The 26,862-nt window shown below is 51.8% G+C and overlaps 1 protein-coding gene across 1 annotated transcript in view; it reads left to right on the top strand.

Moving 5' to 3' along the window:
- IGF2R (insulin like growth factor 2 receptor) overlaps window positions 1-26,862 on the top strand; it is a 108,967-nt gene that overhangs the window by 24,872 nt on the left and 57,233 nt on the right. Inside the window, exons 3-11 of the mRNA XM_027081948.1 lie at window positions 4,591-4,715; window positions 6,289-6,387; window positions 11,792-11,924; window positions 13,167-13,296; window positions 15,060-15,165; window positions 17,676-17,838; window positions 18,001-18,175; window positions 19,014-19,117; window positions 24,453-24,617. Of these exons, the coding sequence (XP_026937749.1) occupies window positions 4,591-4,715; window positions 6,289-6,387; window positions 11,792-11,924; window positions 13,167-13,296; window positions 15,060-15,165; window positions 17,676-17,838; window positions 18,001-18,175; window positions 19,014-19,117; window positions 24,453-24,617 (1,200 nt within the window). The remainder of the gene's footprint in view (window positions 1-4,590; window positions 4,716-6,288; window positions 6,388-11,791; window positions 11,925-13,166; window positions 13,297-15,059; window positions 15,166-17,675; window positions 17,839-18,000; window positions 18,176-19,013; window positions 19,118-24,452; window positions 24,618-26,862) is intronic.

Raw genomic sequence — 26,862 nt, 5'->3', positions numbered from 1 at the left:
AAATATTTGAATCAGTCACCAAAACAGACAAAAATCCCTTTTCTCATGGAGCTTACATTCTAGTGGAGTGGGAGACAGACAAGAACAAACAATGGCTCAGTGGTATATCAGACTGTGATGAATGCTGTAAAAAAGAAAAGGAAGGAGTGTCAGGAGTGCTGGGGGTCTCAGGAGTGTGTGTTCAGGAATATTCAGTGGGGTAAGTGTCGCTGAGAAAGTGACATTTGAGCAAAAGACTTGAAGCCGAAAAGCCGTGGGTCACGTGGCTCTGGGGGAACAGCCAGTGCAGGGGACAAGGGGAGGGGAGTGTCTGGTAGAAGCGAGAGTAGAAATCTCAGAGTGTTCATATAAAGAGGAGCGGAAAAGTGAGGCAGTATAGCTGTAGGGGAAAGTTGGACAGAGGGGACTCTTAATTTGGTGAAATAACACGTGAACAGCACACGTCGAAAGACACGGTACAATAGAGAAGGGAGAGTGGACAGCGAGGGAGGCCTTCCTTGCTGGAGCACGTCGGAGACTAGCACGGAGAGGGCTGGCGGCCTGGCTGGCAGGCTCTGAGCGAGGTGCTGAGGAGGCCCGGCGGCCGCGAGCTGGGCCCCGAGGCAGCAGGGGGAGGTGCGATTGCCAGGCCCGGCAGCCTCAGCGAGGCCGGGTTGCGAGCTCGGCTGGGCTCGGCCGCGGACGGCGAGGGTGGCAGGCGAGGCCTGGCAGGCCCGGAGCGCGGCCTGGTCGGGCGGGCTCTGGTGAGCGCGGCCTGGCGCGCAGGGTCTGCAGGACCCGGCGCGGCCTGGCTGGCAGCGCGTGGCCGGGGCTGGCGGGCGCGGGCGAGCGCGGCCGGGCGGGCCTGGCGCGCAGGGTCGGGAGGACCCGGCGCGGCCTGGGCTGCGGAGCGTGGCCGGGTCTGGCGGGTGCGGGCGAGCGTGGCCTGGCGGGCGCCCTGGCGCGCAGGGTCGGGAGGACCTCCCGGGGCCTGGCCGGTGGCGCGTGGCCGGGTCTGGCGGGTCCGGGTGAGCGTGGCCTGGTCTGGCGGGCCCGGGCGAGCGCGGCCTGGAGGGCCCGGCCTGGAGAGCGCTGTCTGGAGGGCCCAGCGCGTGGTCTGGCGGACCCGGCGCGGACCGGCGGGCCCGGCCTGGAGAGCGCGGTCTGGAGGACCCGGCGCGGCCTGGCGGGCCTGGGCGAGCGCGGCCTGGTCTGGCGGGCCCGGCCTGGAGACCGCGGTCTGACGGGCCTGGGGCGCGCAGCCTGGTCTGGAGGACCCGGCCTGGAGAGCGCGGCCTGGAGGACCCGGCGCGGTCTGGTCTGCTGGGGCCCCGCCAGTGCGGTCTGGTCTGGCGGACCCGGCCTGGAGAGCGTGGTCTGGCGGGCCCGGCGCGCGGTCTGGAGGACCCGGCGCGGTCTGGCGGGCCCGGCGAGCGCGGCCCAGCCCATTTGGCGCCGTCCTCGGGAGCTGGCCGTGGGCCTGGCGTGCTGGCCGCCGCCCCGCAGTCCTCGCCCGGCTCTCGTCCGGGGAGGACGGCCAGGCTGGCCGGTTGCCGCGGTTGTCTGCCGCGGTTCACTGCCGCGGTGCACTGCGGCCTCTCTCCGAGTGCCGGGGTCGGCAGTCGGTCCTGGCCGCCAGGTGGAGCGGGCAGAGGAAGAAGGCAAGGTGGACAGGCGGGCGCGATGCCGATGGGGCCTGACGCTGAGGGATGCCGGTGCCCCGCGCCGCGGTGGCAGAGGTCGGCCGGATCCCTCCCGGCCTGAGGCCAGAGCCCTCCTCGTTTTCTTTTCAGGGCGAACCCAGCAGTTATGAGGAGCCCCCAGGAGCTCTGGGCACGGGGCCGGATGGGGCCGCCGTGTGGGGGGACAGGAGGCGTGGGGGGAGGGTCTTTAAGGTGGGGGACCCGCCGCCTGGGAGCGCCCCCTCCTGGCCGCTGCGCGCGCCGCTTCCCACCGGCCTAGCCCGCCCTCCGTGTCTCCCGGAGCGCAGCGCTGTAGGGCGCGTCGAAGCCCCACCCTCTCTCCCGGTCTCAGGCACGCCCACTGTGGGCGGGGCTACGGGCGCTGTCCTCGGTCCCGCAGCCGCCTCAGGGCTTTTGCGCCTATGCAGTCGAAAAAAGATTTTCAAACAGAACCCTGGAGTTTCTGGCAGAGAAGGACGATTCTGGCAGGCCGAATCACGTAGGCAGGCAGGAGAAAGAACCGCTGTACTGTTGTTGGTATGGTGCTGTGGGTCTGAAAGCCATTATCCGCTCTCCATTGGCGTCTTAATTTTTACCCTTTCTACTCTGTCTCTCTCTTTTAAAGATCTCTGGTGTATTTATCAAATTGGACCAGTTGTAATCCTGAGGTCATGACACGCACTCATCATCAATCTGTGAAGTCACCTCTTTCTGTTTTTTAATTAGTTGTTTTGGATAATGCAACGAACCCCTTCTCTAACAAAATCCAGGACCTTGACAATAACCACTGTCTGTGTGGTCTTCCATCCTCCTGTCTCTCTTCACTGGAGGTAATCATTCGCTCACATCCTGTATTTGTGAGCGAATGATTTTCTTTCTTCTTTCCTCTCTTTTCCCAGAGTCTGTCTGTCTTTCTCTCTTTCTCAAATGTCTGGCTGTATGTGGTGTTTTCAACTTAATAGAAAGTATGTATCACGCTGTGTGTAATGTTTTGGGACTTAAGTGGCAACAATATTATATTGTTGAAAAACAACTGTATTATCTTTCACTGTGATTTATTCCTCTGATTCCTACGTAATATTGTAGATCTACCAGAGTTAATTTGTGCACTCTTCTCCTGATGGGCATTTGAGTTGTTTCCAAGCTTTTAAGAAATTAATTAATTAGGTTGCGCTGGGTCTTAGTCGCGGCATGCGGGATCTAGTTTCCTGACCAGGGATAGGACCTGGGCCTCCTGTGTTGGGAGCACAGGGTCTTAACCACTGGACCACCACGGGAGTCCCTGTTTCCAGGTTTTTGCTAGTGTGAAGAACACGAGATGGTCTTTCACATGTTTCTTGTCATGTATACGTCTATGGCTTTCGCTTATGTATTTACCTAAGAGTTGAATAGCTAGGCCGTAGGGTACATGAACGTTCAATGATAGGACACAATGCCATGCCCACTTATGTAGTGGTTGTACCAGTTCACACTTCCACCAGCAACACAGGAGAGCTCTGGAGCTTCTCTTCTTCCACATTTGGTGTTTAATTTTTGTCGATAGAATGGCTGGAATTGGTAAGCCGCATGGTCTTGATCACCAGTGATGTTGAACATCTCTTTATTTATGAAGGTGTTTTTCTCCTGTCTGATCATGTCTTGTCCATTTTATATTGAGTTATCTATTGCATGTGATCAATTCTTTCCCTCTAGAAGCTTTAGAATTTTATCTTTGCCTTTGATATTAGAATCACCATACTGTGACTAGGTGTGGGTTTTCCCTTCTCTCTCCTCTCAGTGTGTTCTCTCTGTCATACGTCATTCATTTTATTTCCTAGAATTATAAAAAAACTTTTTTTGTTTTTTGTGTGTGAGTATATATCTTCTTGATGCTAGTTCTTTGCCAGCTCTTTGTGTCTCCTAGTTTATAACTTGTTCTAAACTTTTTTAAGCTATTTTTTAAAAATAGCTTAAATAGTTTTCCTTAAGCTACTTTTTCATGAATATAAACTTTTTAATAAGCCACAGTTATTATTTTTTTTTGTAGTTAATGCTTTTGAGTCTTCAGTATTTCCCTACATTACGATCTAAAAGATAACTCCAGCTTTTACTGAGTTAAAATTTGGTTTCTGATGTTTACATCTTTTAATCCATTTAGAGTTGATTTTTGTATACAGTGGTAGGTAGGGATTCAGTTTTTATCCTTTTTCCTGTATGGATTGCCATTTTGTTTCCAGTATCATTTATTGAATAGTCTCTTTGCTCACTGACCTGATACGTTACTTCTATTGTGTATCAAAGTTTGACTCAGATATGTCTGTGTGCTCTCTGTTCTGGTGTCTTGATCTTTGTTACAGTCTGTTTGTCAGTTTATTTGTTCCTGTGCCAACTACCATCATATTGATATTATGGAGACTTTTTATTGCAATAATATCCCAGGCAGACTGAGAAGTGATCAGCGTACTTGTGGACCATTCTAAAGAATTTTGATTCTATAGCATGTATGATGGGAAGTTATTGAAGAATTTCAGCAGCCAAGCTATATATTCTGATTTATGTTTTTGGTGCAAGATGGATGGGGAAGAGAGGATGGTGAGGAACGAGACAGGAGTTGGAGGCAAGGGGCCCAATTAGGAGGCTGTTGCCAGAATACAGGTGGGAGGTGACAGTGGTTTCAGTAGTTGTAGAGAAGGAGAGAGGTGGACGCATTTGAGGTGCAGGTAGAAGCAGTACAACTTTCTGATGTGACAGGTGAGAGGAAGATAGGACTGAGTGCAATGTGTTTGGGGCTGTGTGGGGATGCCATTCCTGAGACGGAGAATTCTGGGGAAGGGGCCGTTTGTAAGCTTTCAAATGAATTATAGTGCCATTTTTACTTTGCTGATGCTTGGAAATAGCTCTATGGTTATGAGTGTTTTATGGCTTGTTCATACTCTTTTCTTTCGAATAGGTGACTCTCATTTGAAGAACGCAACCAGATCTCTCCTGGAATTCAACACCACAATGAGCTGCGGGCAGCAGAGCACAAATCACAGAGTGCAGAGTAGCATCACCTTCTTATGCGGGAAAACCTTGGTGAGTCCACACAGAGGCACTTTATAATCTTTCTTTTAAAAACGTTTGTCCTTGGGGTGTTCTTGCTGTAGCGGGTATTCTAGGACGACCAAGGGAGCAAAATTAAAAACACGAGCAAACAGATGAACAGGAACCCCAGCCTAATTACCGTCACCATTAAGAACCAATAAGTAAACAAATCCTAAGCCTATAGTTACAACGTTTCAGTGAAATTTGACCCACATCCTGTGTAAAACTCCAGTGTAAAGGTTAGGGTGTTTAAACTCAAAGCACTGTTGAATGTTTATGTTGCAGCATAAATTTTTTTTTTTCTTTCTGAAACTTCTTCTCCCAGCATTTTATTTTGATAATTGTCAAGGCAATGTGTTTATTGTTTTAAACATTTGTCGTCATTTACATTAAATGGAACATATTAACATCTGTCTAGAAGAAGCCTTGGCCAGTGGGTAATGGGGTTCCCAACTTTTGGGGTATCACTAGTGTTGAAATGGGACCTAATTGTCGAAAGCGTGATGCTGGTGTTCTCACTATCTGCATATTGTATGTGATTTTTTGATTTTAATCTTTAGTGTTTAGAAAGGGGCTCTCAGCAAATGGTTGCTGGCTTTTAGCAAAAGCAATTTGTGTACAAACCCTGTGAATGTTCTCTAATAAGAGTAAGAATCCAAGTGTTCAGAAAAATCAGGTTGAGTGAAACTTAGGCGGTTACCAGATTGCTTTGAAGTATCATTTTTAGAATTTGGTGCTGTGACTGTTGCATTTTCAGGGCCATACTGTCTTGTCTGGAGAACTTTAAAAATAGAACTTATGTTGTTAATTTTGGACCAGCCTATCAGTTGCACTGCTGCCCATGTTGAAACCTTGGGAAAAAAATCTGTTTGCAGTGGTATGAAATCTGGAGGTCTGAGTTACAGAATAAGCTAGCTTGTTGTTTGAATTTTAACTAAATTGTCTTCAAGAATTCTGTGTTCACCCTGTGAGAACCAGAATTCACAGAACTCTTCAGATTTGCACATGGGCGCCCAGAGGTAAGTCCCCGCCACGTCTCATCAACCAGCCACACTGTGGCTGACCAGTTCGGAGTCCTCGCTGGTCCCCTTCTGCTGGGAGGGGCCGCCCTCAAGTGCAGGGGCGTCTGAGCAAGGCTGGTGTACGAGCTCGGTCAGGTCCAGATGGGCCTCCTCCCGCGGCTTCCAGGAAGCATGAGGTCACATTTTCTGGCTTCGGTTTTGTTGGCTTTTGGTTCAGAGAACATTTGGAGTTTGAGAGTGGGAGGTCAGTGAAGATTACTTCCCATGAGCTTACTGTACTTGCATAGTTGGGGCAGTAGAACAGTTTTGGATCATTTATAGCCAAATTCCAACATGATTTTATGAAGCTTTTGTCTCAGAAGTTTTGGGTTTGGGAACTTCTTGATGACCTTGTTTAACTAAAACAGTTGTGTGTCATTCCCCACCTCCCGCTGCTAGTTTAAGATTTTTCGTTAGCCTTCACTGTTTCTGACTTAAGAAAAAGAACACTTTACAATATGCAGTATACTAACTTATTTTTCCTTTTTTTTTTTTAAAAAAAGGGAACTCCCGAATTTGTAACTGCAACAGACTGTGTGCATTACTTCGAGTGGAGGACAACTGCAGCCTGCAAGAAAGACGTTTTTAAAGCGAATAAAGAGGTAACAAGGGCCCTTCAAGGTCACATGCTTGTGCAGCACATCCTGGGACCTTTAGGATTTGAAGTACTGACGCCAACTTTTTGGGGTAGAAATCTTATTGTGGTTTTCAAACTCCATTTGAGCAGAGATACCATGTGATTTAATTGTTCAGTCGTCCTGGGTGGTTCTTATTTCTACGACGGGGCATTTTAAATACACAGGACGGACTGGAAATGGAATGGCTCACTTGCGTAGAGCAGGTTAGCTCTTGGTTTCTGATGCCATGCAACTCAAGAGCCGAGTCCCAAGTCGAGCTTGGGTTTAGGTGCCATGCCACCTACAGATGGCATTTCCTCAGCCTTGGGGTGGCTTCTGGACGCCTTGTGGATCCAGGTCAGGTGTGCCTGGCCCTTCAGTTCTTTGCCAGCTCACCTCAGAGACTAGACGACTGTCATCATTACTTCCCTTCTTTCTCTGGTATCTGGTCAAGTGTTCCTGGTGGTTGATGAAGCACCCTCTTCCCTAGCCTAGAGCCTCTGACTTCCCCTGGTGCTGGAGGGGGCAGAAGACAGTTTCCTCTGCCGCTTCCCCACTCCCACCAGCCCGGGTCTTAAAGGTGACTTCCTGTGTTCACCCAGACAACAGTCTTCATGGGTTGAGTTTTCTCACTTTTCTCCGTTAGTTTTCTGTTCTGAAGAAGGGTTGAGTTCAAAGACTCTCAGGAACTAGGAACTGACAGATGGGAGTCATCAGTCATTTCTGCTGATGACCTAATGTGTTGTCATTTAAGAAGGGCAAAAAGAGATGTTTGTTCTTAAAAAATAAAACTGAATTTAGGGATTCGCAGGGGGAGGGGGAGGGAGCGGGAGATTAAAAAACAAAAACAAATTTAGTTATGAATAGTAAGTTATCACCGACTCTTCAGCTGTGGCAATCTACAAAAGAAAAGGCAGTCGGAATGCTGCCTCCATGGGTGTAAGGAATGTTCAATGGGAGGAAATTTCAAAGTGTGGGAAGAAGTAAGGCCTAATGAAATGACACCGATACTTAGTAGGAGATGGTGTCAAATTTAAACTTTGCATTTTGAAACTTAGCTTCAACTATTTGCCAATGTACAGTTAACAGCAGGAAAAGCATCTCTGAACCGCAGTGCCAGACACCTTCGGCTCTCCTGTGAGACCCCAGGCCTTCCAGGCCCCATGGAGTCTCCTTCTCTTGGGCCCTGGTTCTCCAGCTGACAGTTACTACACCCATTTTTCCTGTTTTAACCGAGCGTCCTTTTTCCTTGCTTTGCTGAACTGACAGTTGTTTCCCACCACCTAGGGAATAATTGCTTCCCCAAAGAAATAAAGAAATAGTGACTTGTTTTTGATTTTCTTTGTGCTATAGGTCAGAAGTCACAAACTACATCCTGTGTTTGTACAGCCTCAGTACTAAGAATGGTTTTTACATTTTTATAGGATTGTAAAAAAAAAGCAGAGAAGAATACATAGCAGAGACCTACGTCACTCACAAAGCCTAACATGTTTACAGAACAAGTGTGCTGACCCCTGTTCTAAGTCGTTTTGGGGGGTGGGAACGGGAAGATACAGTCTGTGTTTTTCTCAGAAGTGACGTTTAGCTGATCCAAAGATGCAGGAGGAGTGCTGGTATGTTCCCAGTGATCAGTTCTTTGGGCCTGGTTGGCAGCCGGGCTTTATTCGTGGAGTTTTCATTTATCGAGGGCATGTTGTGGGCTAAGCATTAGGAATTTCCTTACATTTTGAAAGGGTTGTTGCATTCATGGAACTCATAGACCGAAGGTATGGAGGGCATCGCTCTGCCTTAGGTGTAGCTAGATTAGACGGGAAGAACCAGAGAGCATGATGGCTGCAAAAGCAAGGCTGCCACCGCCAGCGGATCACTGTGGAGCACAGTCCCTTCTCTCTGTCTTCAGTAGGATTTGATTAGACCTTACAGGCTATGATAGAACTTCAAAAATTACATGAAATGTCGAAACACTCATCATTCCTTAAAAAAAACCCCTAGATTCCACACCTTATTGATAGCTCCTCATTTCTTCTGTTGGTTTGGCTTTGTCAGATTTAGAATGGTGTGATGAGCAAAGAACACGGTGGTTCCAAAAAGTGCCTTTTAAACCCACCGGTGTAGTGCTTGTTCAGTGGATTCTGGTGGGGTCGTTTTAGATCGTAATTTCCGTAAAAGCTCGTGGACACACATCCCCTACCATCCTACTCTTGGGACACGCAGAGAATGCAGAACTGGCAAGCTAGTGGTCTTACCGGAGTTACATAAATACGGTTAATGTACATCCGTACACCGTTAACAAGGGTGACTCAGTGCGCAGTGTGGGGAGCTGGCACCAGCCTCCTTCCCCGGCCGCTGCATTCCTGCGCTGATGAATGTCTCCATTGCTCTGCTCGGGGGAGCTGGAAGTGGGAGGACTTTCCCCAGGAGCCTTGCTTGTTTTTCCGATGCTCCCTCCAGTTCTGGGGGGCGCTGCACTGGGCGTGTCTCCTGTTCCTTCCTGGAGTCGGGAGACAGCCAGAAGTTGCTCACGGCCTTGAGCCGGGTGTCCGCAGCAGGCGTGGCTCACTGGAAGCCTTCAAGCCTTTCGGTGACATCGAGCTAGTTTCAGGAGTGTGGCCCCATCTTCCCTCCTGCTGTGTGCCGTCCCGCTCCCTCGTCTTTATTTTGTAGCTGGAGAGTTGCTGCTTTGTCTCCTTTCTTGAATTGCTGCCCCGTTGGGTTGAGTTCATGTCTCTGTGTTATCCTGCTGGGGGTTGACAAGCTCTAGATTTGCAGGATTATGGACGCGGGTTACTTTTACTGGAGCCTCCTCCGGGTCTGCAGTCCTCCCTTTCTTGCACTTCCTTTGCCTTTCTGCAGGACGTAGTGCCAGGCGTGGTTCTGGCCTCCTGACCTCGCCTGCTCTGTGCCCATGCTCGCCCTCCTTGGTTGGCGTCAGCATCTCTGGCCAGCGTTGTAGGCAACGGGAGACTTTGCTTTAAGTGTTTGGTTGAAGTGAGTTTAGGTGCCCCCCTGAGGCTCCGAGGGGGTGCAAGTCCTTGGTTTCCATCCGTTTGCTCTCCGCGAAGTCTCTGCAAACAGGACAGGGGAAGAGGGTTAGTGGGTCAGCGCATTCCTGCGGGTTTGATAGCATCTTTCTGAGAAACATTTAAAAGCTAAACATTAACTTTTGTAAACGGACCTGCCTGTGAATAGCTTCAGTTTTCTAAAAGCCAATTTAAGGAAAATTACCCATAGGAAGGGATGAAACAAAGTATTTTGAAATGATTGCAGCGAACATGAGTTTTTAGAATACCCCTTGGCCGAGGAGATTAAAATGATATGGGGATGTTTCACGTGAAGACTGGGCGACCCGGGCCTTTACTCGGGGTACATCTCTGGGCTGGGACGCCTTGCCTTCCGAATTTGGTGGAACTTCGAAAGCACAGGGTCTTGCCACCTGTAATGGGTTCCTTGACATTCTTCCTACACCCCTTTTTCTCCCGCTAGCATTATTGAGGTATAATTGACAAATAAAACTGCATATACTTAAAGTGTATAACGTGATTTGATATACTCCTTGACTTAAAAAAAAAATAAAAGACCATTCGTTCATAGAGATTAGAGAGTGCTCATAAGTTAGAATCCAGCTAGAGGCCCAGAGGAGGAACTGCTCTTCATGTTAGTGAGCAGGTGTTCAACGGACCCCTGTTAGGTTCTGGGTACTGTCCTAAGCCTTGCTTAGGGCTACAGCAGTGACAAAGGCCCTGTCCTCGGGGAGCTTACACTCAGGTTAGCAGGTGGAGGTGCCCGGTGATAGACACCAGTGCTCTGAAGAAGAGAGCTGGCGATGTCAGAAACGGCCCCACTACGCAGGTGGCCCTTCACCTGAGGCCGGGACGCAGTGAGAGAGCCGTGGGGCTCTAAGGGAATCATCCCAGGTAGAGGCAGCATCACTTCCACGGGGCTGATCTGTACCCAGAAGCCAGTGTGGCTGCGTGGAGGGTCCCCGAGGTTGGAGACCGTGGAGGAGCTGAGATTTCACCCTCAGTGTGATGGGAGGCCGCTGGTGGATTTTGAGCAGGGAGTGATGTGACCCAATGGAATTTTAAAAGGATTGATCTGGTGCTTGTGGAGACATTGGCTGGGGGAAGGGGACACGGAAGCTGGAACCAGGGGTCCCGTTAAAAGAGACTGTTGCAGGCGAGAGGTGATGGCAGCTTGGACACGGGTGGTAACGGAGGAGCTGATCCAGGGTTGGGTTTGAAGCGCTGAGAGGACTTGCCGATGGTTTGGATGTGGAACGTGCGAGTTCTCCATGGCCTTCATGGTTTGGCCCTGAGCAACGGGCTGAATGATTGTGCGTTACTGAGGTGGGGAATGCTAGGATGAGAGCAGGTTTTGAGGGGAAAAAAGGCCTATTTTAAATATGTTAAAATTCAGATGCTTTTGTGTATCTAAGTGACAAGGGTAAATAACAGCAGGTGACACTTACATTGACTCACCAGCACCTGCACCAAGAGCATTACGTGTATTAACTCGTTCAGTCTTTACAGCAACCCTGTGAAGTGTCGATAGTTACTGTTATTATTCCCACTTGACACATGGGGAAACCGAGGCACAGAGGCTCGATTGGCTCGTGGTCATACTAAGTGTCAGCCCCGGAGTTTGGACCCTGGCGTTCTGTCTGCAGAGTCTGCTCACGAACACATCTTGTGTGCTGGCGTTGGCTGTGAAGTCTGGGCTTGCGGGGAGAGGTCACGGCTAGAAACATACACTTGGGAGCCAGTGGCGGGTACCTAATGCGTCGTGCACGAGGTCACCAGGGGAATGAGCGGCCGAGAAGTCAGCCGTGGGACACCTCTGCACTTAGGGTCCGTTCAAAGGAAGTTGAGGCACATTCCCAGCAGGCTGAGAAAGCAGGCTGTGGGCAGAGGGACCCCAGGAGCCCCTGGAGGCCAGGCAGCCAAGTGAAGAAAGAGTTTCGGGCAGGGGAAGGCCATTGGCGTGAGGCCGGGGGGGAAGGCCGAGAGTGGTAGTGAGGTCAGAGTGGGTAGTGGCTGCGTCCAGCAGAGGGTGACGGAGAGGGAGAGAGGACAGTGAGGGTGGGCAGGCGGGAACGTCTGCGCTGGTTGCAGGGCTGCGGCGTGGTGGCCGTGGGGGTGTAGGGACAGGGGATGACGTGCGTGAGAGGCGGCAGCAGGACAGCACGCCAAGGGGGGACGGGGATGGAGCGGCTGGGAGGGAACAGGTGGGCAGAAGCAACCGGAGCCCTGTCGGCCTTGGCTTTGCTGTCATCGGGGAACCTCACGGCGTGGAGACTGGTGTCCCATGATGTGGGGCGTAGGCTTTGCTGAGCCCCCAGCCCCCCGGAAGGTGTGTGTCAAAGACTCGTGTTCTCTCCTGTCTCTCCTAGGTGCCGTGCTACGTGTTTGACAGAGAGCTGAAGAAGCATGATTTAAACCCACTGATCAAGATCAGCGGTGCTTATTTGGTGGACGACTCTGACCTGGACACTTCTCTGTTCATCAACGTTTGCAGAGACATAGGTCTGAGTCCGGGGGCGTTGTGGGTGGGGATGGTGAAGGATTTCTCTGGAGGCTTCAGTATTTTTGCCCCTGCACCGTACTCCTTTGTGGATAACCCTGTCGCTGATTGGGCCCTCTAAGAAAGCTTGTCCCCAAAGATGCTCTCTGCACAACCCTTCCCCTTTGCCCCCAGGAAATTCTGATGCCATCGCAAAGTCCATTCTGACCATTGGCCATGCCAACATGTTCTGTCAGCCGGATGCTTTGGGTTTCAGGATTCTCAAGTAAACCTTCCTTCTCACGATGAGGGGAGAATTGGCTGATTTGGGTACTGGGGGTGCTGAGAGCTGCCGGGGCAGAGGAGACATGGAAACCCTGCCCTCGATGAGTGCTATAAGACTTGAACTAGGTAGAGCCCAGGCTGGGTGATATTTACCCATCCACGGCAGAACTATTTTAGGGCCCCTGTTACGTGGTGGCCTCTAATTTAGGCGCTGAGCTGCAGCACTGAGCACGTGGAAGTTCCTGCACTCTTGGAGAAGATGCACAGTAAACCCCCTGTAACGTGTAAGGTGGCAGGTGACGATAAAAGTAACGCAGCCTAAAGAGACACAGCTGTAGTCATTGTGGTATTGCTGCCGGCAGGCTGTACTGTCTGGCTGTTATCCCAGGCACATCTAGTTTGTTCTTTTCTTTACTCCTCCCCCGGACTGGTGAGGTAGCGCCCTGACAATTGGATCCGTCTGCAGTTTGACCAAAGTTATAGAGACAGAAAGGAGTGGATCTAAGATTCGAACCCAGAACTGTCCATAGGTTGTTTCCATGAATCTACTCATCCTTCCACCAATCCACTCCACGGAGACCCTGCCTTTTCTTGTCTGTAGGTGATTCTAAGGTTCCCGTAGCTCTAGGAGAAGGGCTGTGTCCCTTAACTACCAGTAGCACCTTAGTCCCTGTTTATCGGCACCTCTTATGTACCAGGTACAGAGTGAGCATCTTACATTGTTTCGCCCTCACTTCCCGGCTGCCCTGCAGGGCAGGAAAGCTGTTCCCATTTTCCACTTTCAGATCGGTCGTTGGCTTGCCCAGGGTCTCGGGATGGGATGGGATCCTACTCTTCTGGGTTTCCAGACCTCTGCTACCTTATATCACTTATGGAGACTTAAAAAAATTTGGTAATGTTTTCAAGGGACCCTGGACCTAAGGTTAAGTGTGATTGCTACACTTGACACATTCTCTGATTCAATGTCACACATTTTACAGAGGTGCTACGGGCCACGAGTCCGGAGGTGCGTTCCTGTCCCACCGGCACTGCCGCCTGCCTGGTGAGAGGGGACCGGGCATTCGACGTCGGCCGGCCCAAGGAGGGACTGAAGCTCATGAGCGATGACAGGTCGGTCTGCTGGTGGCATGTGTAATCTTCAGCAAGAGCCTGGCTTTTCAGGGAGTTGCAAGAATATCCCTTTTCAGCAGGGCTTGCAGAGTTACTGCTTCGCATAGGCTTGCAAAGTGAGCGGTCGTGGCTTGAGTCACGTAGGCTTGGTGACTTAGGCAGGAAGATGTGTATCAGGATCCAGCCCATGTCCATACGGGTATCCACTTCATGAAGTCACGCCTACCTTAAGGTGTGTTTGGGTATCTCCCTTGCTTTGTCACCTGTGACGTTGGTTTTACGTCCGTGGTTTTATCTGTTCTTTAAAAAACACCGTCCTGGAGGCGAGTGACAGGAGGGCCGCTTTGCCACCGCCCTTCTGGGTGCAGAGTTTGCTTCCCGACTGGGACGAGGGGGCGCTCCTTAGTTCCCGGTGGGGATGTTTCATTTCTCCTGATAAGCTGTGTTGTTTACACACGTTTTTCTCATGCGTTTGTACCCCTCTCAGTGGGGAGAGGTTTTTCTCCAGTGTGTCACACGTGGCCACATCCTGAACTTGGATCGAGGATTTTGATTTTCTCCCTGTTCCAGGAGCCTTTGGTAGACGCCTCGCTGCACCTGCTCTAGTCTGGAACTAGTGGTGTGTCACCGTGTGCAGTAGATCACACTTCTGTCCCCAGGGAGAGCTGGGGCATAACCTAAATTTAAAAACGTCTGGGAGGTTCCTGTACGTGCGTCTGATTTCGTTTGCCAGAGCGGCCACGGCGGTGCCGCAGACTGTGCGGCTCCAGCAGCAGAAGCTTGTTTCCTCTCAGTTCCGGAGGCCGAGCTGTCAGCGGGTCCTTCTGAGACCTTTCCTCTCGGCTCGTAGACAGCCACCTCCTGCGTCCCCTCACAGCCTCTCCTCTGTGTGTCTGTGTCCTGATCTCCTCTCCTTATAAGGACATCCATACTGTCCGATTAGGGCCCACAGCAGTGAACTCAACTTAATCACCTCTTCCAAGGCCCTGTTTCCAAATACGGTCACATCCTGAGGTCCTGGGGGTTAGGGCTTCAACATACGAAGTTTGCGGGGACACAGTTCAGCCTGTCGCACCGTCCTAAGTGATAAATGGGTGTCTTTCCCTACTGGGAGGGCTAGAGACGAATTCGGAAAGCGTGGGCGTCGAGCGAAAGCCTGAGCGTGTATTCAGAGGAAAGGAAGGTCATCTGTTTTCGGTGGTCCTGTGGCCGGTGCACCGGGAACTGTGGCCACAACCCACAGCTAGGCCAGCACCCCCATGGGCGGTTCCAGGCTCTGCCTGGCCGCGGGAGGCCGTGTCACCAGCACGCTGGGCTGTCTTCAGGCTTAAAAAAAAAAGATCTTCCTCTTGCACTGAGAAGTGGTCGTTTAGAGAAGAAGTGGTTGTGTAGCCTTGCGGGTGAAATGCAATTGGCCGGCCGGGCTGTGTTTGTTTTGTTTTGTTAGATTGTTTATAATCTTTTTTGGTGTACTCAAACAGCTTTTCTTAGTATTTAAGTTTATATGTTGGTTGTTCTACTTATTTTTTTAAAGCACTCATTGAAGTTTACTTAAAAAAAATTTTTTTTTTCCCAAACGGAAATGAATTTAACTGACTTCGTACTGTGGCTTCTTTCACAGTGTAGGCTTCTGTTCTCCCTTTCTCAACACACGGGGAAAGGAGAACAGAAGCTTGAGCTGACGGCTCAGGGCAGCAGACTAATTGGAATGTAATTTGTACTTTTGTAACCCTAACCCTCTTTTTTCGACATGTATCCTCCAGGCTTGTCCTGAGTTATGTGAAAGAAGGGGCAGTTCATCCAGACTTCTGTGAGGGTCACAGCCCGGCAGTGACTATCACGTTTGTCTGCCCGTCGGAGCGCAGAGAGGTGAGTGGCTTGTCTGAGAGGACGCCCCAGTGGCGTGAGCACAAGTCAGGGTGGGGCTGGTGCAGGACAGATGCCTCCGTGGAGGCGGCAGCCACGCTTCCCGGGACTGACTCGGACGCACGTGCTCGGCTTGCTGTTTGCTGTTTCTCAGCGATCCGGGGGTGTCTATGCTAAGAGAATGGTGTTTTGTTCAAGGGTCGAGTGCGGTATTAAGTGGTGCATAGACGGATTTAAAAAAATTGTAGAGCGATGCTGGTTGGAATGAATATTTGAAAAGACCGTACGTATCATCCTAAACCTGTGATTTCACGTCTGTTAGTGCTTCAGATGAGGCACGGTAAAAATAGCTAATTGGTTCATAGAAACATAGTGAGAAGGGAGTAGTACAGATGGTGTGTAGACCTGGCAGAAATGGCTCGGGCCAGCGGCTGAGGTTCCGGGGGTGGGTACCAGTGTAGGAGAATTAGAGCCAGAAGGGGGGAGGTTCCTGCCAACTCAGAGTGGAGTGTGTCACCCCGTCGCCTGCCCGCCTCCGCCCTGCCCCCCCACACCCTCCCGGGCAGTTGACCACCCTGTCCTCTGGCTGTTTACTCAGTTCGAGTGCGGTTGTAAACTCCTTGAGGGTAGGGCCTGCGTCTGGGGTGTCCTTGGGCCCCGTGCCCAGTGGTGTCTCACCGGTCCACTGCTGCTTAAGTGTCTTTGCAGATGCGGTGCAGATGAGGGGAGACATCCCCAGGGAGGAAGGAAGGGTAGGGCTTTCCTCCAATTTATTTCTGCCTTCTCCTTGTAGAATGAAGTAGGAGGAACTGAATTCTTTTGCCAAAGAATGTCCTCCCCTCCCCCCAAACAAACGTGGAATTTGCTCTGGTTTCTGGCAGGCAACTGGCCTGTTGTGTGCGTGTGCGTGTGTGTGTGTGTGTGGGGGGGCGTGTATGGAGACAGAAGTGCAGTCCAGCCAGCTTTCCATTCGTTGTCCCCAGACTTCTAGGGTCGCGTGATGTCCGCTCAGCAGAGACCTGACTGACCAGTAATCAGCGTTAGTCCTGAACGTGATATTGAGGACTGTTTATTTATACTATCCATCCTACAGATGTGAATCAAAATCTTTTGAGCCTGATGAGATGTTGTAAGCCGGCAGTGGTTTCAGTGTTTCCCTTTCTTACTTGTGCTGCATTCAGTGAGAAATCATTTCACACTATCACGGGGAGAGAATGGAGAGTTCCCCTCTGTTCTCCATGGGATGTGAGGCCGTTGGGCTGGTGGGCTATCAGTGGAGCTGAGGGTTCTGTTTCCAGCCTGACTGTTCCCTGGGTAGAACCTGGGTGACGTGGGCTTGGACCCCTTAATACTTGAAGGTTTACTGAAGAATTTCCACTGGCTCATTGAATGCTTCTAGGAGCCGGAACTTGAGTAAACATTCACCTTGCCACACAGATCTTTTTAGAAGAGTTTTATTGAATTTATGTACTATAAAAATACACCTGTTTTAAGTACAATTTAACGGTTAGTAGTGTACTAACAAAATTGCACAGTCAGCGCCACGGTCCGTGTTAGAACTTTTCCATTACCCCAGAGAAGCCTGCTGCCCAGTTGCCATCACTCCCCTGCTCCCCCAGCCCCGGCAGCTGGGGACCACCTTTCTGTCTCGCCTTTCCTGACATCCCACACAAGTGGAGTCGCACAGCACGTGGTGTCCAGCTTCTCTCACTCAGCACTTGGTCCACGTCACTGTATGTATGTCTGACTGCTCTGAGCCAAGGGCTTAACGTGTAGATTCTGAGTCAGTAGTCGGGGCTGGACTGCAGCTCTGCACCTCACTAATCATGTGACGGGAAACCCGGCGCTTAGTCCCGTGCCTGGCACGTAGCAGGTGCTTAGACGCTTGCAGAGTGAGGGGCCTGGAATCGGCACAGCTACTCCTGATGCTAAGGCCAGGGAGACGTTTCTCCCAGGGAAAGTTAGAAAGATGACACCGCCCCCCGGTGAACAGTGACTTCGTGGCATCCTTCCCAGAAGCTGGGTGTGTGGTGGACGATACCCTGGCTTCACCCAGGGGCAGGAACAGATGTGAATACAGGTGAAGTGTGCCCTAGAGCCATGGACGTTCCCGTGGAAAGGGGTTAGGGACCATCTCCCCAGATGCACGCAGGCTCAGTGATGTCCACCCAGCGGGCAGGGGCGGGGGGGGTCCATCTGGCACAGGCTCAGCGGCACCTGTGATTGAAAGGAGTGCACGGACCACAGGCCCTTCACACATCATGACTGCTTGCCAGGGGCGTGGTGGGCGGGTGATACCGCGTTCAGGGCGGGCTCCCAGGCTGACGCTTGCGCGTGACTCTGGAAGGGACTGGAAGGGTTTCAAGGAAATGCAGTCGTTGTAAGGCAGACAAAAGAACAGAAAAATGTCAAACCCCAGTAACATACCTTTGGCTTTTCAGAAGCACAGAAACATCTGCATTTAAGCTTCATGAAAAGAATTAATTTTATTCCTTTTACCCCGTCCACGATAGGGCACCCTTCCCAAGCTCACGGCGAAATCCCACTGCCGCTTTGAAATCGAGTGGATCACTGAGTACGCCTGCCACAGGGATTACCTGGAAAGTGGGAACTGCTCTCTGAGCAGCGAGCAGCACGACGTCGCCATTGACCTCCAGCCGCTCAGCCAGCTCGGAGGTGAGTGGGTGCCTGGGGGCCGGGAAGTGGGAGAGGGAATGAGAGCCCAGGGGCCGAGCTCCCCCTGCCCTGGGGTGGGCGTTTCGAGTTTGATGCTGTCACTTTGCCACCCACACCTGTGTGCGTAACAGAGCCTCTTCTTGTTTATTCCCTTTTCCTTAGCTTCAAACTCCTCGTACTATACCGCAGAGGGGGAGGAATATGTTTTTTATTTGAATGTCTGTGGAGGAGCTGAAGCACACATCTGTGACAAGAAGGATGCTGCAGTTTGCCAAGTGAAGAAGTCAGATTCCACTCAAGTCAAAGTGGCAGGGAAGCTCCAGGGCCAAACCCTTCGGTGCGTACGGCCTCCACGTAACTTCCGGTGCATCGCGCGTGTTCCTGTGAAACGTAACATACTCCCCCGCCTTCCTCCTCCTTCCACCTTCCGCAGAGCACAGGGAAATCAGTTAAGCTGGCATGATTTTCCTGCATGAGTCAGGCAGGTGCCGTTTGTCCCTGACCAGTGGATGCTTTTCCTGGCTTTACAGTAAGAATGCTTCTGTTAATGTGGTTTCGCTTTATAATCTGTTGTTTGCAGGGAACCGTACTGTAGGAAAGCTATTTCATTAGTTGATATGGCTTTTGTATGTTACAATTTACATGTCCGAGGAGTTTTGATTTTTCTCTGGTGGTTTGAGAATCTGAAACACCATTGGCATCACACACAAGCGTTGAACAACTAGGAAAACGCATTCATCACAATTCTCGTGACCCTTACCTCGGTAGCTACCTTCGCAAAAGCTTTATCAGAATGTAGTTTCTCTGACCTGAGGGACCAGGATCCCTCAGGTAAGACTTCATGGCAGCTGCTGGAAAAGCTGTGTCTTCTTGGGCGTTACTTATCTTGGACAAAATCCGAAAATGAGAGCAGAAGAGGCCTCATGGTCCTAGCAAAAAACCTTCAGTGCCTTTTCCCAGCCAGTTATTACTTTGAAGTAAGAGGACGAGAAGCCCGTCCATTTGGAACTCCTCTCCTGTAGACGGTTCTTCCCCTGCCTGCGAGAGGGCTCGCTGTTTTGTGTCGCTGCTGCTCTGTGGATGGTACGCGAAGGCTCACTGTAGAAACGTTTAAGGATTCAAGTTTCTTTCTTGGTTCTACCAAACACGTGCGTGTGTGTATTGCAAAAACCTAGGTACTCAGACGGAGACCTCACCTTGGTATATTTCGGGGGCGACACGTGCAGCTCCGGCTTCCAGCGGATGAGCGTCATCAACTTCGCGTGCAATCAGACGGCGGGTGAGTGCGCCCTGGGTCAGCCGCGTCCCTGCGCGGGTGGGCGGGCTCCATGGAGACGTGGAGCGCTGAGTGGGGTGCTCAGATGTCCTCCTGCAGACGTGGCCCCTTTGAGGCCCCCTCTGTCGTAGCGGGTAGGAGTACCCCACCCCGCCCTGCCGACGCCTGACACACACGTCTCGTTTCCGTTTACTGTTTGTGTGGGGACTGGGCCCAGTGTCGGGCTCGCTGGGAAAGCCTCTGTCCTGAATGCTGGCTCTCCCGGAGTGCGCTCAAGGCCGGCAGTCTGGGTTTGCTCACCACCTTCTGATGGCTTGTCACTAAACAACTCTTCTTTTAGGAACTGAGTTTCTAGGTGACCCTTTTTGCAAATGGTGGCCCTGCTGTAGAGGTGGGATTTGGGGATCTTGAGAGACCCCAGGGCAACTTTAAGTGGAATGTTTGGTTTTTCTGAGTGGCTCGGAGAAGCTACCTTGACGTCACAGTGACACTGGCATTTCACAGAGCTGCACTGCTGTCCGTATCGCAGAGATTCTGAACACAGTTTGCATCTCTTGAGAGGTGATGGGATCCCACCATCTTGAGAGAGCCGTCCAATCAGTGGACCCCCAAGCCGTGACCCCAGGTGCCCCGCAAGCCGGCTGAGCCCCTGCACAGAGCTCCGGTCTGGGAGCCGCCTGGGTCTGGCCCCGTCCGCACAGCCGGCACAGTCTCGCATGGCCGCCCCACCCCTGAGGGTCTCCTGGCCCCTCACTGTTTGTTTTGTGTGTTTCTATGGTAGAGCTCTTAACCATCTGGTCACGGGGCAGGTTCCTTCGTGACTCACTGCGGGGCCTGGGGGAGGCAGCTGTGCGTGACGGGAGCCGTGCTCCAGAAGCAGGTCTGGTGGTGGAGGCAGGCAGGAGGGGTGGTGACCACCGCCGAGCGCTGGTAACCCGCCCGGAGAGTCGGCAGAGAATCACCTGGGCTGAAGCAGGAGGGAGACCTCACAGCAGGACACCCCTTGACTCCTGGCGCCGCTGGCCATCGTCACCGTTGTTCTCAGCCCACTGTCGCCTGTCAGCCCCCTACCCCTGCCACGTGCGCTCTGAGCTTACGTTGGAGGCATGTTCTCAGTTGATGTGTTGAACACATTATATTAGTACCTGTTTGCTCAGACCCTGCGAAGCCTAGGGATGCCGTGATGGCTGAGAGCTCCCCGGGCATTTACACACCAGCAGCAGAGAGAGAGATGAGGACGGTGATGACGTAGTGCAGGGGACGCGGGCAGGCTGCGGGTGCCTGGCAAGGTCTGTCACCTGGGCCTTTATCCAGAGGGAGGCCCTGAGGTCAGGGGTCTGGGGTCTGGCTACCCCCGAGGACCGAGGCAGTTAAGAGGAGGTGCTGGGTGAGGGAACCCTGCAGGACAGTTAGGGGCAAGCCGGGCGCAGAAGCCGGGTGGCCATGGGGGCTGGTCTTTGTGGCAGGAGGAACAAACAGCTCATGCAGAGGCGGGAATTTGGGTAGCCGTGAGCAGGTCAGAGCTGGGTGTCCAAGCCATGGCTAAAGAAGGGGGTGGAGCAACGTTGTGAAAAGCTTGTGTGTCCTGCAGAGGAGTTGGACTTTATCTAGAAATCAGCGTGAAGGGACTAAGCAGGGGTGGCCATGCATCTGGCTTGGACGTGGCCTTTGGATCCATCTCCCTTTGGTTTGAATGCCCGCCCTGCCTTCCCCAGATTCTCCATCTTTCTTCCGTCATCCTCACCTCTTCCAGGCTCGTAGGAGACCCTCTCCGAAGTCCACCCCTTCTACTCTGTGTCCAGGCCCTTGGGAAATGCAAGTCCCCAGACCCTCAGGCACTCGGGCTGCCCAGGTCTCCCAGACCCCCTGCTGCTGGGCTGCTCTGCGGTGGGCGACTTGTGTGGGCCGAGGCTCCCTCTGTCCTGTCGCTACCTCCTTTGGCCCTGTTCTGCCCGCACTTTTTATAAATGACTTGGCCGCGATCTTTGGGAATGCGCTGATCTCATTTGGGCATGTTGGGAGGATGGAATAATGATCCAGAAAGATCCCAGCAGACGAGGAGGATGTTGAGAAGGGCCCGTGGTCAGGGGCTCCCAGGGAAGAGGGATGGACATCCAGGAGTCATGCCAGGAAGCTAGAGCCCAAGGGGGCTGAGGCGGGAAACAAATAGGAGAGGCCATTTGTTTTTCCTTTATTCTTTTTTGTCATACACGTTTTCAAATATATAAGTAGAAAGAACATTATAGTGAAAACTTGCACACCCACCACTCAGGCTTAACAGCTGTTAATGTTTCACCAAACTTGCCTCACGTTTATATGCTCTGTCACGTCACCAGTGGATCGTAACACTCCACCCAGACTGCAGGAAAGGACGTCCCTTCACGTAACCTCAGTGCCATTATCAGACCTGACAAAACTAATGGCAGTGCCTTAATCCTGAAGACTCATGTCATGGTGATCGTGACACGGAGACCAGATCCAGAGACTTTAGGTGTTTTTTAGCCTCTTCTCAGGCTGGAGCTGGATTATGAAATATTTAAGACTCCTTCCAGCTCTGTGATTTGGAGCCAACTGTAGGTACTGTGCTCTGTGTACGCTAAAACCATTCCATTATTACCTTGTTTGAATTTAAATTTAGAGTTTTTAGAGAAAACCCCTTGGTGGATTCTGTGTTTACTGGTAATAATGTATTTTTGCATGTTGAATTGGGTGTTGATTGGCTATGGAATATTATGAAATGTGGTTTATAGTTCAACTTGGATCTCCAGGAATTATTTATGCTTCTGAATCTAGGGTTTCATGCATTTCAAGACACAGAGGTGCATAAGTTTATTTTTTTGTCCATTATATATATATATATATTTTACCATTTGTTTCAATAACTTGTATCTAGTTTGATGTAACGTGATACCTGATTGTTGGTGATCCCGTCACATAAGGACATTAGACCGTTTTGGGGGGAGGAGTGCGGTGTGTTAGCATAGGCCAGTAAAAACTGTCCACAGGTTCAGGTGACTCATGATCACGCTGAAGACTTATTTTCTTTAATTCCATTCAGGCCTTAGGGGGCCGTGCTCCACGTGGTCGTGTGGGGACCTTTGCATTTTCCACCTCGTGTTGCTGCTGTCTGTGAGCATGGCTTCCAAGGACTCTGCAGAATGGGAACAGCAGTTGTTTTCTTAATGGACCAGAACTAAGAGGCATGGCCCAACCTCAGAGGCAGTGAGACGGGAAGTGCAGTTTAGCCGTGGGCCTAGAGGGAAAGATTACCGGTTTGGTGAGCAGGCACCACGGGTTTCTGTCCCAGAGCGGTGGGGGGATGGGGCAGCCGCCTGCTGCTCAGGCCAGAGCTGGGTTTCACTGGGAGGGTCCACTTTTTGCCTTCAGCTGGTGCAGGATCCACGTACCGCCAGGCCACGTAAAGGGTGTGCTGGGGGATGTGCTGGAGCCTGGAGAGCCAGGAAACTTTCAGGGATGAGATTGATGGAGAGATTACAGAAAGTCATCCTCATCCTGCTGGTGGCTGGAAACCGTAGGGCTTAGCGGTCCTGATGGCAAGGCCATTGTGTTTAAATAAACAGCGTGGTTTGGTAGTGGGGAGTCTTCCTTTACTATTCTCCTCAAATTCTTGGAGGAATTAAATAAGAATGCAGGTCGGGTGCATGCCAGTGGTTATTTAAATTTTATTTAAAATGGGCTCTCCCAGCAGATCATTAGTAAGTTTCAGATGCAAATCTAGCTCTTGAGTAGGAATGGACCCTGGAACCATTCATAGTATCATTTAATCGTCTGTAAACTTATCCGGTAAAAGAAAAACACTGTGAGTGCATCAAGTTTTCAGGAAACACAGATCTTTTCTGAACAATGAGATACCAATCCAGTGGGACTAAACTGTATGTAAACCTTGAAGGGGCAGACGGGTGGGGAGCATGTGGGAAAGAGGCGAAGCAGCCTCACTGCTCCCTCGGTGGAGGGCACGGCGGACCCCCAGCTAGAGCGGGTGCTGTCGGAAGGGAAGTTGGGAGCGCTGGTTCTTAAAAGAGAATGGCTTAGAGGACTTACTAAAAAAAAAAACCCAACAAACCAAAGACACACAGTAGCGCAGGGAAGTCTTGCCTTGCGGTTATGAGTCTGGCTCCGGGGCCAGACCGTCTGGGTTTGATTTCTGGCTCCTCTGCCCTCTAGCTATGAAGCCATAGGCGAATTGAGTCCCCCCTAAATCTGCAAAACGGGACTAAGGTCGTCCCTGTGTCGTAGGATTTCACGGTTGAGATACGCGAATGTATGTGAAGTACCTAACACAGAGCCTGTTCTCTGCATCCACCCCTGTGGAGGGCTCAGTGCTTCGCACGGCGCCTGCCTCAGCTTGTGCTCCGTGTGCCTTAGCCGCTGTCGCTCGTGTTATAATTAGGATGTTTATAATATTAAAGATTCAATAGAAGTTGCAGTTGAAACAGCATTCGCCCTTGGTACAGAATATTATTTCCGTTAGAACATTGTGCACTTCAGGGCCCTAAACCTCAAGAAAGGTAAATCATGTAGGAGGTCCAGAGGAGGATTATTAAACCATCAGGGGGTGGAAAACGGACCGTCGTGCCAGCAGTGCACTAGCTCGGAAAGGCGAGGGGATAGAATTTCTGGTACGGGAAAAGTCAACAGAGTTTGCTGAAGCCCACGCTACATGGACGGGGAGGGGGTGGGTGGCAGCACATGAAGGCCTGGCTTGCAGAGCGGAGCTGAGCCGGGAGGGCTCACGGTTGAGAACCCCCGTGGGGCTCCCTCGGGCTGATTGGAGTGGGGCGTTAGAGACCCACGCGTGCCAGACTCCCCAGGATCCAGGATGCCGGCCCCTCTCGGGGCGAGGTTACTAAACCTCAGCACCCTTCAGTTGGGAGCGGCTGCAGACCTTACCCCTCTTCCAGGCTCATTTTAGGGGCGAGTCCTGGGGAGCGTGTCCTGCTCACACGCACATCACTAAGCCAGTGGCACTCCTCTGGAACTGGAGCCCTGATCTCTGCCCCCCTTTCGGTGACTCCCTGTTCTGGCTTGGTGTTTATGAGCCTGTCAGAGACTGACCGCTGCCTGGGGCTCACACCCCGCTGAAAACAGGCTTCTGTCCTCTTGAGACCATCCCACCAAGATGAAAGGGACACAGGCCTGCCCTGCAGGGTTTAGGTCGTGTGAAACGCAGTAAAGCCACTCTGATCTCTGGGGTTTGAGCCCGGAACTTGTTTGCCTGCACAGCTGCTACGGGTGTCCTGTTTGCGATCTCTGCTCCTGGGACGTTCCTGGGTTTTGGTCACATCATGGGTGCTTTCTTCCTTTTGATGCGGCACAGGTAACAACGGGAGAGGGGCTCCCGTGTTCACCGGGGAGGTGGACTGCTCCTACTTCTTCACGTGGGACACGAAGTACGCCTGCGTGGACGAGAAGGAGGCCCTGCTCTGCGGCGTCTCCGACGGGAAGCAGCGCTTTGACCTGTCGGCCCTGGCCCGGCACTCAGGTAGGCCCACCGCCCGCTCCGTGTGTGCTCGCGCACGTTCTCTCGCCTCTTTCCCGCGAGCACGTTTGGAAATGCTGTTACAGTTTTCCTTGTCAGCTAACTGTATCGTGGCCTTTCCCCGCTCCTCACGGAGCAGTATGAATTATCAGAAATGACACTGAATCAGGAGGTGAGATATCTGAACTTGAGGTCGGCGTTACCGTTTTCTACTTGGAACATCTTGGGCTCATCTTATCGTAGTTCAGTAAAAACGGCCAAGTGCCTTCTGTGTGCCAGGCCCTGTGCTTTGTGATTAGAAAAAAAAAATTCTTTTTTTAAACTTTTGTTGCTAAGAGGGTAGATCTTAAAAGTTGTCAAAATCCCCACGAAAATTGGTACCTCTGTGTGGTGATGGTCGTTAACTGCACTTACTGAGGCAGTCGTTGTGCAGAATATACATACATCGACTCGTACCGTACACCTAAAACCGATGCAGTGTCGTGTGTCAGTCATAGCTCAATTAAAAAGAGTTTAAGCTCTTACAGCAGCCTTCAAGCAGGCAGTGTTCCCACTTAACACAGAGACTGTGAGGCCCAGAGGGTTGCACACCTGGGGTGACAAGTGTGTGTCGTCTCCCCTGCCCCGTCTCACTGCCTCTTTCCTGTCTCTAAATCAGGATTTGCATTCCCTGACCAACCTCAGATTCTTTTGTGAGGCTGAAAGGAGGCGGGATGTGGGACCTGTCACAGGGACTGGCTCATGGTGACGACCCATCGAGGTTAATGTATTTGTCCTGTGAACCAAGGCTTGCGGAGTGTTTGTTGCTGGCGGGGGCTGGACGAGGTGCTGGGGATACGGCAGCAAACCTGGCGAGCACGACCCCTGCCCCCTCGGGCCTTGGAATTTAGCAGGGGGCACAGAAGACCGAGCAATAAGCGTGGGGTCACCCCACAGGGATAACCAGATCTAGGTGGGGATTTCTAGTTTCACCCTTTTAGCAGCCCTGGAATTGGGCATAGATAGAAGCAAGTTGCCTCTGTAAAGCGGAATAGTACACAAGACAGGGAGAACGGCCTGAAGCCATAGTCACCAGCTACTATTGGAACAATTACTCGCGTGTTCAGAGTCCCAGCTGCTTGGGAAAGTATCATATTAGAAGGAGAATTCCTCCTTCGTGGGGTGCTGGAACGCTCTCCTTTGAACACAGAGCCCCGCTATAGATGCTGTCGGGCAGTGAATTGCCCAGGGGGAATAACCGTCTCGGTGCTTTCCTGGTTCAGCACCTTTGAGCCCTGGGGCTGGTGCCGTGGTTACAGTCTGTGCCTTGGTCAAGAGGCTGGATTTCTGTCTGCCGAGTGGGAAGAGCTCTCACCTCTGCTCAGACATGGGTTTGAGGCCCCGCATCCAGCTGTGTTTACTTGAGCAAGTTACACTCCCGCCCCCCAGTTTTCTTACAGTAAACTGAGTGGCGGTTTCAGATCTAGGACCTGCGAGGCTGCAGAGCTGCATCCGTACTCAGCTGACTTGGGCCACCTCTCCGGTCCTCTGGGACCCGGGTTATTTGTGTAGCGTTGGCACCCAGATATCTAAGGAAGCTGTGAGGTGAGAGCTCACATCCTTCTCTGATAGTTTAAAGAAGTCGTCCTGCCTGAAGCCCTGCAGCCCTCCCCAGCCCAGCCAAAGCTTTCAGGACGGTGTTTGTCGTGGTCGGCCGTGAGTCCTTCCCGGTTATTGACACCGGTGTGTAGTGACTGTGTTACCACTGACGCGGGATTTTCCTTTTAAACCCCAGTCTCCAGTCCGCAGAAGGAGCATCCTCACTATCTGTGTGTCCTTCCCACACGGTTCCAGTGATGCCTTTGGGGGCTGTCTGGGGATGGTCCGCCTTTGACTTGCTGTCTGCTCTCAGCCTGTGCTCCTTCTGCCTTCCACGGATTGTCTTCTGTTCATGCATGACTGAGTCATGAACCCGTTGAATTAAGGGCCCACGTATCTTGTTTATCTTCCGGGGGCACGGAGCACGAAGCCCTGGGCCAGGTCTGCCTTATCTGTGGTCTGGAGGCAGATGCGTCACCAGTGGCATCTCAAGTCCGGGCTGGCGTCTGGCTTTGCTTTTCAGTTTCTGATTTCAGACTGTGGGGCTGGGGAGAATTTTGCTGTTTAATCCTCTGGCGGCCCCCCCCACCCCCGCTTAAGCCTCCTCTTCTGAGGAGCTGTTCGGGGCTGGCTTGTTTCTGTCACCTTCAAGACAGGCTTGAGATTCTCG

The sequence above is a fragment of the Aethalodelphis obliquidens genome, unplaced genomic scaffold (assembly GCF_003676395.1).
Source record: "Aethalodelphis obliquidens isolate GAN/ISIS:26980383/991018 unplaced genomic scaffold, ASM367639v1 scaffold3, whole genome shotgun sequence".
Classification (NCBI taxonomy): domain Eukaryota; kingdom Metazoa; phylum Chordata; class Mammalia; order Artiodactyla; family Delphinidae; genus Aethalodelphis; species Aethalodelphis obliquidens.
This window is presented reverse-complemented; position numbering and strand designations above follow the sequence as displayed.